The following is an 18,246-nucleotide window of genomic DNA, read 5'->3' on the forward strand; positions in this document are numbered from 1 at the left end:
CTAAAAGCATTTAGCATCAGAGGTTTGCTTCAATGTCAATTTCCTAGCTTGTAGGAAATGGAGGGCATGAATAACTTTCATTGAACTTGATGACATGTGTATGTCACATGGATCCACCTCACATGGTATTGCTTAACTTGTGGCCCTGTTTAATACACATACCTTTTTGTTATTGTCCTCCCCCTCTACAGAACACTGCTTTACACTGACTATATTTTTAGATCTCAAGAGGACTATCATTTATTGGTTTCATTGCTGGAAATGGATGGTAAACTGTTGCAGGTTTCCAAATTTTTTTTTTTTCCTCCCAGTTAACATCTGAAGAAACGATTTTCAATTTAGCAGTAACTTTTTTTTAAAGGCTCAGGTTAAAATGACCACTTGTGCGAAATCTCTATTTTGATGGCTTAAATAAAGAATTGGATTTTGTAGATTTTCTGTAGTTGCGTTGCTGCAATTGAGTAATGTCTGAAGTTGCAGATTGCATCTGAAACTGATCACAGGAGATGACATGTGACCCATCTAAATTCATCCACTTCTCTTTCCCTAACTACCATTTCTCCACCACGGCACTGCCACTCCACCCTGCCCACCATCCTTGCTGCATCTAGTATTTTAAATGTATTAAAATTTCCATCTTCTCTGCCTGGAATCCATTCCAAGTGTTTATACTCAGAAGAACCTCCCTGGTAACTTTAGGATGGCTATCTTTTTTACTAGGTTTAAATGTTTGTTCTTGATTTAGTGGAATTAATATTCCAAATTAATCACTTACTAGCTTTTTTTTTAAGCTGAAAAGTCAAAGTCTGTCTTCAGAACTCTGACCCTTGACACTGAGGATTAGCCTTGTCTGCAACAGCTAGGAGATGGACAGTTTGAGGAGTAGGTCATTGAGAATATCCTGGAGTGCTTTTTGGCCAGTTCCACGTCCAGTAACTACTGATGTCTAATTTGTGGAGTGGGCCCTGTCAGGAGTAAGACTATCATCTGCCAGGTATATCCACACAATTTAAAACATTCAAAATTGGGGATTGAGAGAGTTGTTCAAGAAGGGAACCAGAGTTGCATTCAGTAATGCCCACATGTGATGGAGCAGAAGTTTAATGTGCTCCATACCTTTGTAACTGAGCAGTGCCACAAATGTTCAAATCATGTGCACAATTCTCAACTGAAAATATTTAACTTCCAGGTTTCTAGATAACCACTGTTCAGGAGACAACTGCCAACCCTTTGAATTGTGTCCCTACCTCAGCTGTAGGTGTTGGAATCTGTGGATACCATCTGATACCTAAAGGTTAGTACATATTAACTATAGGTTTGGAATTTCATTGACTGCTTCACATACCTGCTTAAATTTACTTCAGGTAAATGAGACCAAGCATTCCCAGGGGACTTTTTTTTTCCCCTTTAAAAAGATGGCTATGAATAGCCTCAAATTTACTATCTTTTAAAATCTTTTAAGGGAATTTTTTTTAAAGTAGATAAAATACAAGGCAGTGGGATTAGTTTTGGGTTGTTCTAACAGCTGACACAAATAGTGGGCTGAATGACCTATACTGTGCATTTCTGTAGTTCTAACCTCGTCACTGTTAAAATGGATGTAATCTGTATGTTTTTGTTTTGTTAATGGACCTCTGTATACTTTGGGGTGGGAGCTCTATTTTATGGAGAGAAATATGTCAAAACCTGGCAAATGCAATACTCATGGAAATCTGAATATGGGTTAGCAATTAAAGTCCACACTCTTGTGCTTTTTTTCCTATTGTACTTCTGATCTTGATGCTTGCTTGCTCTTTCTGTGTATTTATCTCAATCTGTGTTGCTCTTTTGCTAGCTCGCTGTTTCTCTTGTGCTCAAACACACACAATATTCAACATCAATTTCCTGATGGGTGGTGTTTTAACAGTCTTAAAAACAAATGGATTGCTGCCAGCATTAAAATAACATCAATCAAAAAATCTGTTTATGCAATTTTTAATTTTTTGCTAAGCTACTGGGTCGTATTTGAACAAGAAATGCTTGAGTCGTGAGCCAGTATTTTGCAGTAGCCTATCTGTTTTTGTCTCCTGTCCTGAGAATGCATCTTTAAATTCTATACATCTGTCTAGCCTATTTTTAGATACTAGTCTCAGTAATCCTGTAACCCCTCTTCCCATCAGTCCCAGATAGCCCACCTCTGATCACTACTTTGTATTCACTTTAGAACCTCACTCACTTCTGTCTACTCCTGGAGGATAGTCACTTACAATGACCACTTTCAAACCTCCATCTGTCTAGCCTTTGGCCCTCTGTTCACCACAATATGTCCGCAGCTTCCGATTTGCTCAATCACACCCTTGCCTTCATTTTTGATGCCCTTGTGCCTAGTAAAGAAATCACTATCACCCTGATCATTCTCCTTGGTACTGCTCTCATCATATTTGCTCCCTTTAAGTCTATGGGATGCAAATCTGAATGTTATGACTGGCTTTAGCCGTTTATGACCAGACCCAGTTGGCCACATTGAGCTGTGCGTTTCAGATGATCCTTTTAATAAGTAACAGTTTTAGCAGTGACAACTCATCTTTTCTATGCTGCTCACCCCCCTCACCAAGTGCAGGCTTTCAACTTAGCGACAGAAGTCCATCTGTTCAGCTGCCTCTGCTACTTTTCATACTTCCTTACCTGAGCTCATCAAGCCAATGTTCTTCACCCATTCCTCATCCCTGAACCCACATCTTTCTCTAGCTTATCTTCTATCTGCCCTAGGTACCCTCTACTGAGCTCATGTTCTCTGAGACCATCCTCTTGCTCTTGACCTTATTCCCACTAAACTACTGACCATGCAACTTTCCTTCCTGGCTCTCGTACTAGCTGATATTGTAAATGTTAATCTCTCCACCTCCCTCAAACATACCTTTTCCCCTTCTATCCTTGTAAACTACAGGCCTGTCTCAAATTCTTGAGTATATTTTCACCTTTCAAATCCATGGTCCTCTTTCCCAAAACTCAATGTTTGAATCACTCCAATCTTGCTGCACAGAAATGGCCCTGATTAGTTACATTACATTCTCTGAGCAAAGTGCAGTATCCCTCATCCTTTTTCAACCTAACTGCAACTTTTGATCTGGTTGACCATATTGCCCTCCTCCATCTTGTCATTTGTCCAGTTGGGTGGGACTGCCTTTGCCTAGTTCCACTCTTATCCAATCCAATTTTAGCCAGTAAATATATTGCAATGGCTTCTCTTCCTACACCATTACCTTAAGTTCAACAAGAAGCTATCCTTGGCACCTTCCTATTTCGTATCTACTTGCTGCTCCTCAGATATATTATCAAATACAAAGTCTGGTTTGGCAAGTACAATACCCAGTTCGCCTCACTTAACCTTGCCACTGCCTGAGTTGCTTGTCTGACATCCAGTCTTTGATGACTTGCAATGTCTTCCTATTAAACATCTTGGAAGACTGAAGCTTAATTCCTTAGTCCTCAATTTCCAGGCAACAGTCTGTCTGAGGCTGAACCAGTGTTCTGAACCTCGGCATCTTAGCTGAGCTTGCAACCCCATATTCTCTCCACCTCCATAATATCACTCGTCTCCACCCCTACCTCAGTCTGTCCAGGCTTTTGTTACCACAGCTCTGCAATTCCATTCTTTCCTTGCTATATCTTACTATTTTCCACCCTCCATCAGCTTGAGCTCATCCAAATACTTGCTGCCTGTATCCTACTTTGCATCCAGTCCCATTAACCCATCACCCCTATGCTTGCTGACCAACATTTGGTTCCCATTCCTTGAACAACTCCATTATTTAAAATTATGTTGGTGTTCAAATTCCTCCATCCTCTTGCCCCTCACTACCTCCTAAGCTATTCCAACTCCAGCCTTGACCATTTAGCTGTCTAGGCCCCAAACTCTCTTTCTTCTATACAACTCTCATCTTTTAACTAATCTCTCTCTTTTTGGCTCAATGTCCATTCTTGTCTGATTTTCTTCTTGTGGAATGCCAAGGGATAGTTTTATTACATTTGAAGGTTCTCGGTAAGTGCAAGTTATTAATACTTTTCATTTTGTGTCCCTTAGGCTTTGGAAGTGCCACTTCTTTGAAACGTAACCATGTTGGCAGAGATGGGGGCACGAGTTGCCCAAATATATGAGAACCTCTTGAAAGGAGGTGAGATGTTTGGCCTATTTAACCAATGATCTTTTAACTTCCTCCAAGGATCCAGTCAAATTGACTTTTTTCTAAGTTTCAGTAGCCTCTAGTGTTTTGACATCTCAAAGATTTGTGTAGCAGTATTGATGGTCTTTGACAATTCTGATTGCACCAAAGAATTTTTGCTGAGTTGCCTGATCTGAGAGCAGATTTTTTTCAATCCATTAGTGATTTGAAGTGGATAATGTAATTGATATTTTTAATAAAACTAACACCACTTGGTATAAAGGGATGTGATAGCTGTGAAGTCAGCAATTGGAATTCTGACTACCAACTTGAAAATGCCTCTCAGCGACTTTTTAATAAAATATTCTGGGCAGCTGGCCACTGCCTTTTGGTGGCTAAATACACCATTTAAGGTAGGATTTGGAGTAGGGCCAGGAGTGTGACTAGACTTCATCCCTGGTCTGTGCTGAATTGGCTGATCTCGACGAGGCATCCGAGTCCTATGTTTTGGACAATATTCCTTGGGTACAGGTGAGGAGATTTTTCTGGAATGTAAGGGCAGATATAGCTGTTGCCCCTCCCTTCCTTCCCAGCTAACCGTTACAATCTAGGCTTGTGTGGAAAAATGGCCAATTTGAGCAATGCACTGGGGTGTTTGTGGGGGTGGTGGGGGGAGTTGCACTGATGGTGCCCATGCAGCAATTCCCCATTGTGATTGCTATTTTCAGGAGAATGAAGAAAATGGGTACATGAAAGGAAGCCCCATGGCAGTTTCTATTCATATTTTTTTTCCACACATTTTTGATTACCAGAATACAAACTCTATTTGATTACTGATGGTAAATGATGGGTTTAATTGTGCTTATTCTGCATATGTCTCTCTGCAGATCCGAGGCTTGAAGAGTATCCCCTAATGGTGTCACCAATCCCTATGACTGCTATCCTTTTGTTCTACGTATATTTTGTACTGTCGCTAGGACCCAGGCTCATGGCTGGCAGGAAGCCGTTCGACCTTAAGAAGATTATGGTTGTCTATAACTTTGCACTGGTGTTTTTCTCGATATTCATAGTGTATGAGGTATGCCTGTTCTCTGCTTGGTTTGGGTGGAAAGTGTTGCTTCTGCAGTTTAAATTATCAAAGTTGGTAGCATCGTTCTTAAATGCATTGTTTTTGTTTTGAACTGTTTTCAGTAATTCTGCATCAGGGATGAGCTCTCCAAAAGCCGTATGCTCTAAGATTTTTACAAGTACTAGAACATCTTTAGTGCTGATACTGAAATTAATCAGTCTCATGTTGCCCTGTAAAGTGAGTTGTGTTAGGAGGATGATCTAAATAATCCTTTGATTTTAGTTTATATGAACCTGCTGCAGAGACTACAGGATATGTGACTGCTTGATGAGGATTTTTGCCCCACACACTTAACGACCACTTCTTTCACGATCAATGAATATTCTAGTCAGTTTCATGAAAGGATTATTGGAAGGCTTCACATTGGAGCAGGGCATTGAGATATTGATATAATATACTGAGACTGGGATAAATCTTCACAACTTGTATACAACAGTCATTACAAGTTAAGTCATTTTGTGTCTCCTATTTCCTCTCCATGTGCCCCAATACATGCATTTATAACTGAGGGGCACACACTGGAAGTGTGAAAGCACTGGGATATTTGTGTACTTGGTCAAGTGAAATTGGGGGACATAGAAGGTATGTGAGACCACAACTATTATGATTCTTGCATGCAAGTTGTGAAGAACTTTCTAATGAATTAAGGGTAGATGTAATTGGAATAAAAAGCATTTAAAGTCACACCAGTTGCTTAATAACCTCCATCATGGGAGATGGTTCTTGCCTCTCCACCTCAAGTCCTAGATAACTATTTTATAGTTTAAAATACATGGACTGTCTGCCTCCATGTGGATACCAGCAATTTGAATATTTTAGGTACTGTGACTTTTAACAAACTATTTTCTGGCTCCTTTTATAACGGTTGAATAAACTCTGGACAGTTAACACCTCAAAGAATTTATGAATTGGGTGTAGGCCCCACGGCCCCTCGAGCCTGCTCTGCCATTCAACAAGATTATGGCTGATTGTAACCTCAACTCCACATTCCTGCCTACTGCTGATAACCTATCTACCAATCACATTGCAGAATGGAGCAATTCGGGTCGCAAAGTGTGTTATTAAAAATACATCGTGGCTGGTTTCTGTTTCTGTTTTCATCCAGACTGATCCAGTATTCAACGTAACATGACAAATAGGAGCAGGCCATACTGCCCCTCCTGTCTGCTCCATTATTCAATAAGCTCATGGCTGATCTGATCTTGGCCTCGGTTTCACTTTCCTATCTCTCTTTCCCCATAACGTTGGACTGCCCTACAGTTCACAAATCTGTTTATCCTCCACAGCTCTCTGGGGTAGAGAATTCCAAAGTTTTATGACCATCAAAGAACAAATTCTCCTCATTTCTGTCATAAATGGGTGGCTCCTTTTTATTCTGAAACTCTGTCCCCTAGTTCTAGATTTCCCCCACGAGGGAAACATGGCCTCAGCATTTACCCTGCCAAGCCCCCTCAATCTTATGATTCTTGGAGCAATTATGGCACTGCAGGCCATTTGGCCCATCGAGTCTATGCCAGCTCTCCATAGAGCAATAAAGTCTGTCCCTTCTCCTGCTGATCTATTTTTTTAAAAATTCCCCTTAAGTACCCATTCAATTTCCTATTGAAATCATTCATCATCCCCACTTCCACCACCCTCCATAGGCAGCAAGTTTTAGGTCATTAACACTCGTCTGAAATAAAATCCTCCTCACATTTTCTTTTTTTTTTTCTTTTCCCCATTCTTTTTCCTCTTTTCCCCCCACCCCCCCACCCCACCCAATCTCTTGCCCAAAACCTTTAAATCTGTATCCCCTACACCTTGTACAATCACTTCTTTTGTCTACATTTTTCTAAACCTGTCATAATTTTGTACACCTCCACAATTTCCCCTCAACCTCCTTTTGCTGAAGGAGATCTCCTCATTCTTAACTCCAATGAGTATCAGCCCAACCTGCTCAAACTTTCCTCCATAAGACAGCCCAGGAATCAAACTAGCAAATCTTTGTCTGAACTGCCTCCAGTGCAAGTATTTCCTTTTTAAATAAGTAGACCAAAACTGTATAAAGTACTCTAGGTGTGGTTTCACCAATGCCTGTACAGTTGACTTCCCTACTTGAATATTCAATTACCCCTTGAAATGAAGGCCAGCATTTCATTTGCCTTTCTAATTACTTGCTATATTTGCATGTTAACTTTTCTGTTTCTTATGAGGACACTTGGATCACTCTACTGCAGCATTTTGCAGCCTCTCCATTTTAAATCTGCTTTTCTATTCTTGCTACCACATTTTTCCCCCACATTTTTCCCCCACATTTTCCCCACATTATACTCCATCTGGTTTACTAAGTGATCTATATCCCTTTGTAGACTGTATCCTTCTCACAACTGTCTTGTATCAGAAAATTTGGCTAAGCCTTGATCTAAGTCATTAACTAGTGGGGTGCCACAAGGATCAGTGCTGGGGCCTCAGCTATTTACAATCTATATTACAGTTTGTCATCTATCCCAGCTGTTTTGTTATCCAAACCTTTAATTGTGATATATTACCCCCAACATCATGAGCTGTTAGCTTGTGCAGTAATTTTTTTTATGTAGCACCTTTTTTTTTCAAAAATCCAAATACATTATATCTGTTGGTTCCACTTTATCCATCCCTGCTTATTACATGCTCAAATTTGTTGAACACTTTCCCTTTAATAAAGCTATATTGACTCTGCTTGATTTGTATTATGATTTTCTAAATGCCCTGCTAATAGCTTTTAATAATGGATTGCAATTTGTAAATGTTTGTTTTTGTTTGGTTGGAATGTTAATCCTGATGCTGATTTTTCTTTTCCACAGTTTTTGATGGCTGGCTGGGCTACAGGATATACATTCCAATGTGATCCAGTGGATTACTCCAATAGCCCCAAAGCTCTTCGAGTAAGTGGTGAACCTTTTTTTTTGCTTTTGTTTTCAGCCATTCTAAGGTTCAACTGTTTTCATAGTCTCTAACTCTGATTTGAATAAATAACAACTTGTACTTTTTATATAGTGCCATTAACATAAAAGTCCCAAGGTGCTTCATTGGAGCATTATAAAACAAAATGACACCAAGCCATGTGAGATTTTGGGTCAGATGACCAAAACCTTGGTCAAAGAGGTAGGTTTTAAGGAGTGTCTTAAAGGAGGTGAGCGAGTTACAGAAGTGTAGGGAGGGTATTCCAAAACTTGGAGCCTTGACAACTGGATGTTTGGCCACAAGTTGTGAGGGTGATTTAAAATTATGGATGCTCAAGAGGCTAGAATTAGGAGCACAGATATTTCAGTGGGTTGTGGCGTGAGGAAATTAGAGATGGGGAGGGACAAGGCCATGGAGGGAATTGAAAACCAGGATGACTGTTTTAAACCAGGAGCCATTGTAGGTCAGTGAGCACAGGGTTGATAGCAGAATGGGATTTGGTGTGAGTAAAGGCAGAAGAGCTTTGGATGACCTCAGGTTTATGGAGGGCAGAATGTGGAAGACCAGCCAGGAGTGTTTGGAATAGTCAAGTCTAGAGATAATGAAGGTGTGAATGAGGGTTTCAGCAGCAGATGAGCTAAGTTGGGGCTGAAATCTGGTGACGTTCTGAAGGTGGAAATAGGTGGTCGTACTGATAGCAAGAATGAAGTTGGAAGCTTGTATCTGGCTCATATGACACCAAGGTTGCTAACAGACTGGCTTAATGTCGGACGGTTGCCAGGAAGAGGGAGTGGGGACTGAAGACAATGGTCTCAGTCTTCCAATATTTTTAATTGGAGGAAATTTCTACTCATCCAATGCTGGATGTCAGATAAGTAGTCCAATACTTTGGCAACAGTGGAGGCAGAGAAGTGGTAGTGAGGTAGAGCTGGGTGGTGTCTGTGTACAGGTGGAAACCAACACTGTCCTTTTTGGATGATGTGGCCAAGGGGCAGCATGTAGATGAGAAATAGGAGGCTAATGAGATCCTTGGGGGACACCAGAAGCAATGGTGCAGGAGCTGAAGAGAAGCCATTGCAAATGATTCTCTGGCCATGATTATTTAAGAGTGGAGCCAGATGAGTGCAGTCCCACCCAGCTGGACAACAGTGGAGAGGTGTTGGAGGATGGTGTGGTCAACTGTCAAAGGCTGCAGACAGGATGAGGAGGGAAAGTTTACATTTGTCACAGCCACATAAAATGCCAATTGTGACTCAGCTGGTACAGTACAGTGGCAGGACTGGAAACCTAGAGTCACTGAATAGTCTTTTTTTGTCCTCCCCACTGCTACTTTATCTCCTGCCTGAAAGTATAACTCCTGTTGGGGCATAGTTCCACGGGTGCTAGTTATGCCCTGTTGGCTCTCCCAAGTTTTAGTTTTGCTGGCAAAATACACTTATTAGTATTCTAGGTGATAGCCGAGTTTATTTTTGTTTGTATAACCTGAGCAGCTTGTTTGATCACTTCAGAGAACAAGCCAACCATGTACTCGCATGTAGGCCAGACTGGGTGGAAGAACATTCCACATGGGTTTTTAATGACAATCCGTAGCATTTTTGGCTTTGCAATAACACACAAATAACAAGTGTCACCATTTACCACAAGGGGATTTGCATTCATGACTCCTCAGTTGCTCATTCAGCTGTGAAGCGCTACACTGCTGTCTCCTCATGACCGTTTCATTCATACAATCCATGGCATTGGGTGTTGGTTGGGTATTCAAACCTGCCCTTGTCTGATCACCTTTCCAATACTGGATTGTGATTTAGCAACTAGGACCTGGGATGATTTCCCCCAGCCAGCTGAGGCCAATGGTAACAATCCTCCTACCAACTCAATAGGCACTCTGCAGCCTTCAAGTCAATTGTATGCAGTCTTTACCAACTGAATCACTGGGAAACTCCATATTCTTAAAATACCAGTGACTGCTTATCGGCAATGTCCTAGTCAAATAGTAAATATAGTTGCAACATTGACTATTTGATCACTTGCATTAAGGCAAGTTACCAATTAAAAGTTTAAAAAAAAATAGTTTTTAATGCAAAGATGAGCTAAAGTCCAAGGCTTTCTATAATTTCCCACAATGAGGTTCATGTTTGAAACCTTGGGTTGTGGCACAAATGAGTTGTATGCTTGAGGTCACTACATGCCAGCCACAGTGGGGAACTGATGTATTTTATTTTAGGTTTAGAATATATCTGTGCATTTAATATAGGAACCATTTATTAAAGATGCTCCTTGTGCCAATGACTTAAACTGCTTTATAGCCCTATACTCAGTTATTAATAAACTGCTGTGCTTGTGTCTCTGGACAAACTCCTTCCCTTCACTGCTTATGAAAGTTCAACTTCACAGTGCAGGTGACTGGATTTTCTATTTCCTGGCAATCAGTCTGATGTCCTGATAACAGCTTATCAGTGGAATGCTGGCAGCAAATTGGGTAACTTTGCATCCATTGGAGGCTTTACGGAGAGCAAGCCAAAGTCAAACCAACTACTTTTTGTGCCATGTATCTCAGCAGCAATGTGCTTTTCAGACCCCCGCCCAATACTAGCCTGTTTCTTTGCCTGCATGGTTTTTTTTTTTAGTTTTTCAGTTTCTCCTGTATGCATCTTGTCTGCAGCCTGACTTTCCCTGACCCCTATCATTTTTGCATGCAGCTGACTGGGAATATTCCCATTCTTTCCTTCACCCCCAACTTGCAAAGACCTGTTCTCTGCCTTGACTGCTTTAATTTTATATTACAAAAGCACCCTGCTCCAGATCTGTTTTTTAACCCCTGCACCCCCTTTCTTACACCACGCCCCCCCCCCCCCCCCCAAGCTGTTCCAGGTGTGCTTATTCTCTGCTACCACCTGAAGATTGCCCTGTGGGGGATGGAAAATAGCTCCTGCAGCTTTGTGTAGAAACTGCCTTCTTGAAACTTTGACGCTGTTGGAAAACTTGTGTTCCTGTGCTTTAAAAGCTAACTCCTGTGGCCGGGAAAACTAGTGTGGAAGCTGCACTGGGGCCTATTCTTCTGCTCTTGATTTGGCTCCCTCTTTGCTATAGTGTAGCCTTTATTTAATTTTTACAACTCTCATTCAGTGCCAAGCTCAGTGTTAATTTATTTCAATGCTGTGTCTAGTTCATTAATTTCAGCTCTCCAGTTCTGTGCCAACTTTATTAATTTATTTTTACCAAACATGTTCAGTGCCTAATTTAATTTCGCCTCTTCAGTGCAGTCTATTCAATTGATTTCTCAGTTCAATGCAGAGATTACATAATTAACTTCATCCCTTCCCCTCCCCCACAATCAGTTTTTGATTGATTTCACTTCCTGCCCCACAGTTTCCTTTTTAATTTATGCCCCATTGCTATCTCTGACCAGTGATGGGCTGTCTCCTGTGTCTTTTTTTGGTCTTTCAAGCCTGTTCCACCATTTAGTGACATGGGTGATCCATGGTCTAACTCCTATCTTTGTCAGCAAACTTGGATATGTGGCTTTCTATCTGGTCATCGAATTCATTAATAAATACGATGAATATTTGAGGTCCCAACACACTCCTGTAGGACTGCACTAGTCACATTTTACCAATTAGAATACTGGTCCATTGTTCCCTTTCGTCCTGACCCCTAAACTCTGACTCATTGCTTAGACCTCTACAGATCAACATCACAATCTCAATTGTTACAGCTCAGAAGGTCATTTGGCCTGTCTTGTCTGTGCTGGCTCTCCAAAAGAGCAGTTTACCTAGTGCCACTCCCTGGCCTTTTCTGTGATCCTGCACATTCTTCCTTTTCTGATAACAATGCAATTACCACTTAAATGTCTCAGTTAAACCTGCCTCCAGGTTGGGAGTGCATGCTAGATCCTAACCACTTGCTGTGTGAAAGTTTTTCCTCCTGTTGCTATTGCTGCTTTTGACAAATGTCATCTTAAATCTGTGCCCTCTTGTTCTCTTCGTCCACCAATGAACAGTTTCTCCCTATCTTCTCTGTCCAGGCCCCTCATGATTCTGAACACCTCTATCAAATCTCCCCTCTAACTTCTCCAATCTATCTTTGTAACTGAAGTTCACCATTCTCATGAACCTATCCTGTACACTTCCCAATGCCTCAAGATCTTTCAGTGTGGTGCCCAGAACAGGAGATAATGCTCCGATTCGGGCCACACCAGTGTTCTATACAAGTTTAAAAAAAAAAATAATAATTTGCTCTGTATTCCTTGAGCTTCAACTTTAGCCAACAGTTATAAGGGGCTTTATCAAATGCCTTCCAGAAGTTCATATTTTTTTAGTCACCTCTTCAAAAAAAAAATTCAATCTAGGAAATCAACCAATTTAATCTTTTTTTTTTGTCTCTTCCCTCCATCCCCTTTTTTTTTTAAACTTATTTTTCTGTTTCTCCCTTTGCTAATTGCTGTTCTTGGCACCCTGGTTCTGCCTTTCCTGTTTCTTTAAAATTAAAAGAAACCGTTGCTGGTGCTCTGTACCTCCTGCAGTGGCATTCTGAATAGTGGAGTCTTGCCAGTACAAAGTCACCTGTACCTCCTGGTACAGCTTGCTTAATGCACCAAGGGGCTGTTTGTTCTGGCTCTCTAATACTGGTGCAGTTTTAATTAGAATTTTGGCTTTATGGCTGGCTGATACAAAGCTTAAATGTGCTGCTGTTGGGGGTAAGCCTGGTGACTGTGCTGAACTGACATTTCAGCAGTGATTCCTACATCCAACATGTGCTGTAACCTAGCGGAAGTGCAAGAGAGAAAGTGAGGCTGAAAAGCTCCATGGATGATCAAAATTGGGGTTTTTATGTCTCAAAGGGAGATGTCTTGGAAGGGACTTTTTTTTTAAAAAGTACACAAGAATGCTGATCTAGTTTATTTTCTTTATTCCAATTTCAGATATGTCAGTGTGGTAGGGCTAGAGGGCATAGGTTAAAAGTCATAAGGTGAGTTTAAGAGCAATATCAGCAGCCTCTGCATAAGATATATCCTAATAACTTGAATGGATTGTCTGGGAATGTAGTTAAGCTCAAGACATTGAGCTCATTTAAGAAGCTATTAGATGCTGTAAAAGGTAGAGTTTTTACTATGAAGTGATGGGATCAAATGGGCTTCTTTAGATTAGAGTGGTGATTCTCACCTCTCAGCTCTTCAAGTCAGCTGAAGGAGGAATACTCCTCCAAATTTAATCATACTATTACTGTTTGTGTTTTGTAAATTACGTTGCTTGTCTGATACTCCAATTTATTGTGACTTGTCATGCTGCTGGATTAGAGATGGGGAGGCCACTTCTTGCACTGCTCAAACCTGGAACATCAAGCAAGCAGCACAAATGGTGGCCATAGAGGGTTCTTCAAACTGAACCTTCCCCCTCTCCTAATATCGGGATTGTTGGCAAGGTCTGAGAGCTGGGCAACGGTAATACAGAATCTAATCATCTATACTCACTTTTCAGCAGGGCTCATGAATTATCAAGAGGGAGACCTTCAATGATTTCCCCTCCATAACCTGAGTTGTAGTGGCTCCAGTGTCTCTTTAATGGAGATCAGCTGCCTGACCATAAAGCAGTGATTGAACCTTCTCTCATCCAGGCTCCATATTCTACTTGCCCACTGAATATTTTAGGACTTTGTCCTTGTTCTCTCTCTTTCCTGTTTTTAGCACTGCCCCTGACCAACACTGAATTTCTAATGGATAAATATTTAACTACACTCTCCATGATGGCATGGGTGAGATCATATGTATTGAGGATTCTGAATTTGCATTTACTAATTGTGTGGTGTTGAAGCAGCAATCCCATGTAATTTACAGATTTTTATGAATAAAGTATATTTTTGAAATTAAAAAAAAAAAAATTCTAAAGCATCAGTGCTCCTGTCTACTTAAAGATGAGGAAGCATTCATTTTGTTCTGAAGATTGCTGTATAGTGATTGGAAGGTCTATTGGTGTCCTGATTTGTAAGTGAATTATGCTGCACAGAGACACGAGAAGTAGGAATGCCCTTGGACAGCAGCAAAATTACAACCTGCTTGGGTCCATGGGGGCAGAAAGTATTTTCACACTAAGGCAACAATACTGCCTACAGAAATGAAACCTGAATCTTTCCTGCCCTCCCCCCACCCCCCTGCCACTTCTCCTTGGTTCTGTACTTGCTTTAAAAACTTAATTTCTGACATCTTCCAGGTCTGATGAAAGACCAGCAACCAGAAACTTTAAACTCCTGTTTCTTTCTGGATGTTGCCTGACCTGTTTTTACTTTGTTTTCCCAACATCAGCAATATTTTGCTCTTGTAATTTTAGTGCCACCAGCAACCCTTTTTTCCCACCCCTACCTCTACATCAGTGTCCATTTTAAATGCATCTGACCCATTCTGCCTCATAGAAACTGTAGTGATGGGAAAAGTGGCTTGTGACCGGTGTAATGTACAAATATAAGAATATTTTTTGCTTTCATGTTTTGAGTGTACGCAGGGTAGCCAATTCCTGGTTGGAAATATTCTCTTTCACACCTGACCATCGCACACCTGACACATCCATCCTTGAGGCACTTTGTTCTCAACTAGAAAGTGAAAAGATCCTTCATTACTGATTAGATGTGGGAAAAGGGCTGTGCACTATCTGATGATTTAATAACTGAAAGCAGAAAATAGGGGGGGAACAAACTTGAAAAAACTTATTGCTCCTTGTGGATTTTTCCCTGGTTTCTTAGTGTTCTGCAGATTAATCTTTGATTCCTGAAGACTCTAGTAAGCCAGTTTGGATTCAGCTGCTTGTGCTTCATATGTAATGCTCCAAGTTTGTTTTTTTCCAGATGGTGCGTGTGGCATGGCTGTTTTTATTTTCCAAATTCGTTGAACTGTTTGATACAGTGAGTATGACCATTTCACTCGGACCCAAATATTAATCACAAGAACCATACAAATTTGTCTTTTTATCGATGCTTGTTGCAAATTGGAAGCTCAGCTTTAATTCCATCACCCTGCTGCTTTTATATTTTTCTTCAGATGGTTAATTTGATTTTCACTGGTCACCTTTTTTTGTGGAATGTGATTTACATTCCATTAATTCTTTGCTTGTTAACATTTCAACCCGCAGTTTCATCTCATGTGCTGCTTTTGGCACAAAAATCATAGAATTTAAGTGCAATTTATATTCAGCGCAACTCTAGTTTGTGAATGTTTAAAATTAGTGCAAAATAAAAACTGCTAGAAATAGGCCCTGCCCAAAAAACTGGCTAGACCCCCAAAATGAAATCAATCATAATGAGAGTTTATGCGAATTATATTTGTTTGCAGGCCTTCGAGGAGACTCAAAATTAAGCTGGAACTTTTGGATGCAAGGACACTAGTAGGCATGTAGAATCATGTAGAATCATATAGAATGGTTACAACACAAGGAGGCCCTTCATGTCTATGCCAGCTCTCCGCAAGAGCAACTTGGCTAGTCCCGCTCCTCCATCCTTTTTTTTATTTTCCCGTAGCCCTGCAAATTATTTCTCTTCAGGTGCGTATCCAATTCCCTTTTTTTGAATTTGCTTCCATCCTACACTCAAGCAGTGCATTCTAGGTCCTAAACACTCGTCTTAGTAACTTAAAAAAAAAATCATTCAAAGGCACTCTCCATTGTACACCAATCAAATTAGAAAATTGTTTTGTGGGCTTTTACATTTTCAATAATTGAAACTCTGTTAACAAGTGTTTGGCATTGATTTTAAAATGCTTATTTTTATGATTAATGCAACTGAAAGATCAGTTTAATCAAACTTTAACAAATTACCACACTTTAATATATCAGTATTGTATTTTTCAAATTGCACTTTAAACCTCAAACTGATTTGCACTATACCTGACTCTGCATTCCACAATATGCAAATGTGTTTCAGCAGAAACTCTGGGATGGGGAAAGAAAAAAACACTTTTCAATGGGTACAATTTGCACTGGAATAACTATGCCCAAAGCAAAAGCTTTACCCTACTTAATCTCTTACTTAGGTCTTAAACATGTATTCCTCCACAACGGGCACATTGACATCCACTAATTGGGTTCTGTAATTGGCTGCTAGGAAGTCCATGACTCTGGGATGATGCTCTCTTTTTCCGATCTAATTTTCCTCTTTCCATGAGGAAAAACCCACACTTTCTCTCCATCCCCCCAAACACCTGTATAACGAGTTTGGGGATTGACTGGTGAATCTGTAAACTGCTATCCTGTAATATAGGACTTGGAAACATCAGTGTCTTGTGTCACCATATCGCTAATGTTCTTTCAATTTGAATTAAAATAATTTTTAAAATTAAAACACAACTTGTACGTGTTTTAAACGAAATGGGGGTTGGACATTACCAATGTAACATGGATTCTATATTAAGTAATCTCTTCATCCTCTGCATACTTTCCCCCAGGAAGATTTGTTTTATTTTGATGGGTGATCTTGAATAATAAAGCTAAGCAGATCTTTGAATCTCATTATATTTTAATATTCAAACATTGTTTGACTATAGTAATTGTCATTGCTCCTTGTTTTCTTTTGTTCAATACAACTGCTTGGGTTGATTTTTTTTGTATTTTCTTGCTCTCATTCTATTGACTTAGGTTTTCTTTGTCTTGCGGAAGAAGAACAGTCAGATTACCTTCCTTCACATCTTCCACCATTCAATCATGCCTTGGACCTGGTGGTGGGGAGTTAAGTTTGGACCAGGTATGGAAAGATTGACCTTTTTTCTTTTATTGGATTTCCTCTATCTTCTGTAAACTTGAAGTCATTCTGAACACTGTCCATGTCTAACTCTCAAGTTTAGTTCACCTAACACCCTCTTTGACCAAGCTTTTGGTCATCTACCCTAATATGTCCTCTGTCAAACTTTGATTTATAAATCCCCTACAAAGCAAGTTGCTATGTAAATTCAAGCTGTTGCTTTGTTTGATTTTAGGTGAATCACAGCATCTGGGCTTTGTTCTGTAATAATAGCTAATGCTGTTTCTTTCAGGTGGTATGGGATCCTTCCATGCCATGGTGAACTCTATTGTCCATGTCATCATGTACTTCTATTATGGACTGTCTGCAGCTGGTCCAGCTTTTCAGAAATACCTCTGGTGGAAAAAGTATATGACGGCAATCCAACTGGTCAGTGTCACTGTCTTGGTTTTTAGATGTTTGTGGGAAGGGGTGGTGTGCAGTATCCCCTTTTAATCTATACTAAAAGTAAAGAACACTTTTATTTTGGTTTAGAGGAGGAAAAGATGTTTTGAGCTGAGGTTTTCTCATTTCAGGACTAGGTAGTGGGGATGTATTTTAGCACAATGGTCTAGGCAGGTGTTTGTACCCAGTCTATCGGTTCAGATACTCATGATTTGAGTCAGTAATCGAGGATAGTTCTGAACTCTACAGGGAAGGAAAATCCAGTAACCGAGACTTGCATTTGTATAACTCCTTTCATGACCTTTGGACATCCCAAAGTGCTTTGCAGCCAATGAACTAATTTTGAAGTGAGTCACTATTATAATTATAGGAAACACAGCAGCCAATTGGCACACAAGCTGCCCGAAATAATGACCAAATAATCTGTTAATGTTGAATAGAATCAGTGATGTAGCACAGAGCAGGCCATTTGGCCTGTCATGGATCTTCTGGTAGAGCTATCCAATTATTCCCATAGGCCTGTAAATTGTTTTCCCCCTTCAAGTATTTTTTTTTTTATTACTATTGAATCTGCTTCCACCACCCATTCAGTCAGTGTATTCCAGAACACAACTTGCTGCTTGTAAGTTTCCTCATGTTGCCTCTGGTTCTTTTGCCATTCGCCGTTTAAATTTGACCCCCTCTGTCACTGGACACTGTTTCCCCCTTTTTTATTTACACTCCAAAACCATTAATGATTTTGAACACCCATCAAATTGCCTCTTGATTTTCTCTGCTCCAAGGTTGAGGGATAAATAAAGTGCCATGGGATCTTTTACATCCATCTGAGACCAGTTTAACATCTCATCTGGAAAAATTGATGTACAGCTCAGGCGGTGTAGCAACTAGAGC

General features: G+C 40.3%; 1 protein-coding gene across 5 annotated transcripts in view; it reads left to right on the plus strand.

Moving 5' to 3' along the window:
* LOC137372731 (very long chain fatty acid elongase 1-like) overlaps positions 1–18,246 on the plus strand; it is an 89,210-nt gene that overhangs the window by 68,906 nt on the left and 2,058 nt on the right. For all 5 annotated transcript variants that reach the window (XM_068036899.1, XM_068036894.1, XM_068036896.1 and 2 more), the window contains 7 exons: positions 1,190–1,294; positions 4,064–4,154; positions 5,030–5,220; positions 8,094–8,174; positions 15,028–15,084; positions 16,809–16,914; positions 17,204–17,340. In XM_068036899.1, coding sequence (XP_067893000.1) covers positions 4,097–4,154; positions 5,030–5,220; positions 8,094–8,174; positions 15,028–15,084; positions 16,809–16,914; positions 17,204–17,340 — 630 coding nt within the window. In that variant the 5' untranslated portion in view covers positions 1,190–1,294; positions 4,064–4,096. The remainder of the gene's footprint in view (positions 1–1,189; positions 1,295–4,063; positions 4,155–5,029; positions 5,221–8,093; positions 8,175–15,027; positions 15,085–16,808; positions 16,915–17,203; positions 17,341–18,246) is intronic.

The sequence above is a fragment of the Heterodontus francisci genome, chromosome 8, assembly GCF_036365525.1.
Source record: "Heterodontus francisci isolate sHetFra1 chromosome 8, sHetFra1.hap1, whole genome shotgun sequence".
Classification (NCBI taxonomy): Eukaryota; Metazoa; Chordata; class Chondrichthyes; order Heterodontiformes; family Heterodontidae; genus Heterodontus; species Heterodontus francisci.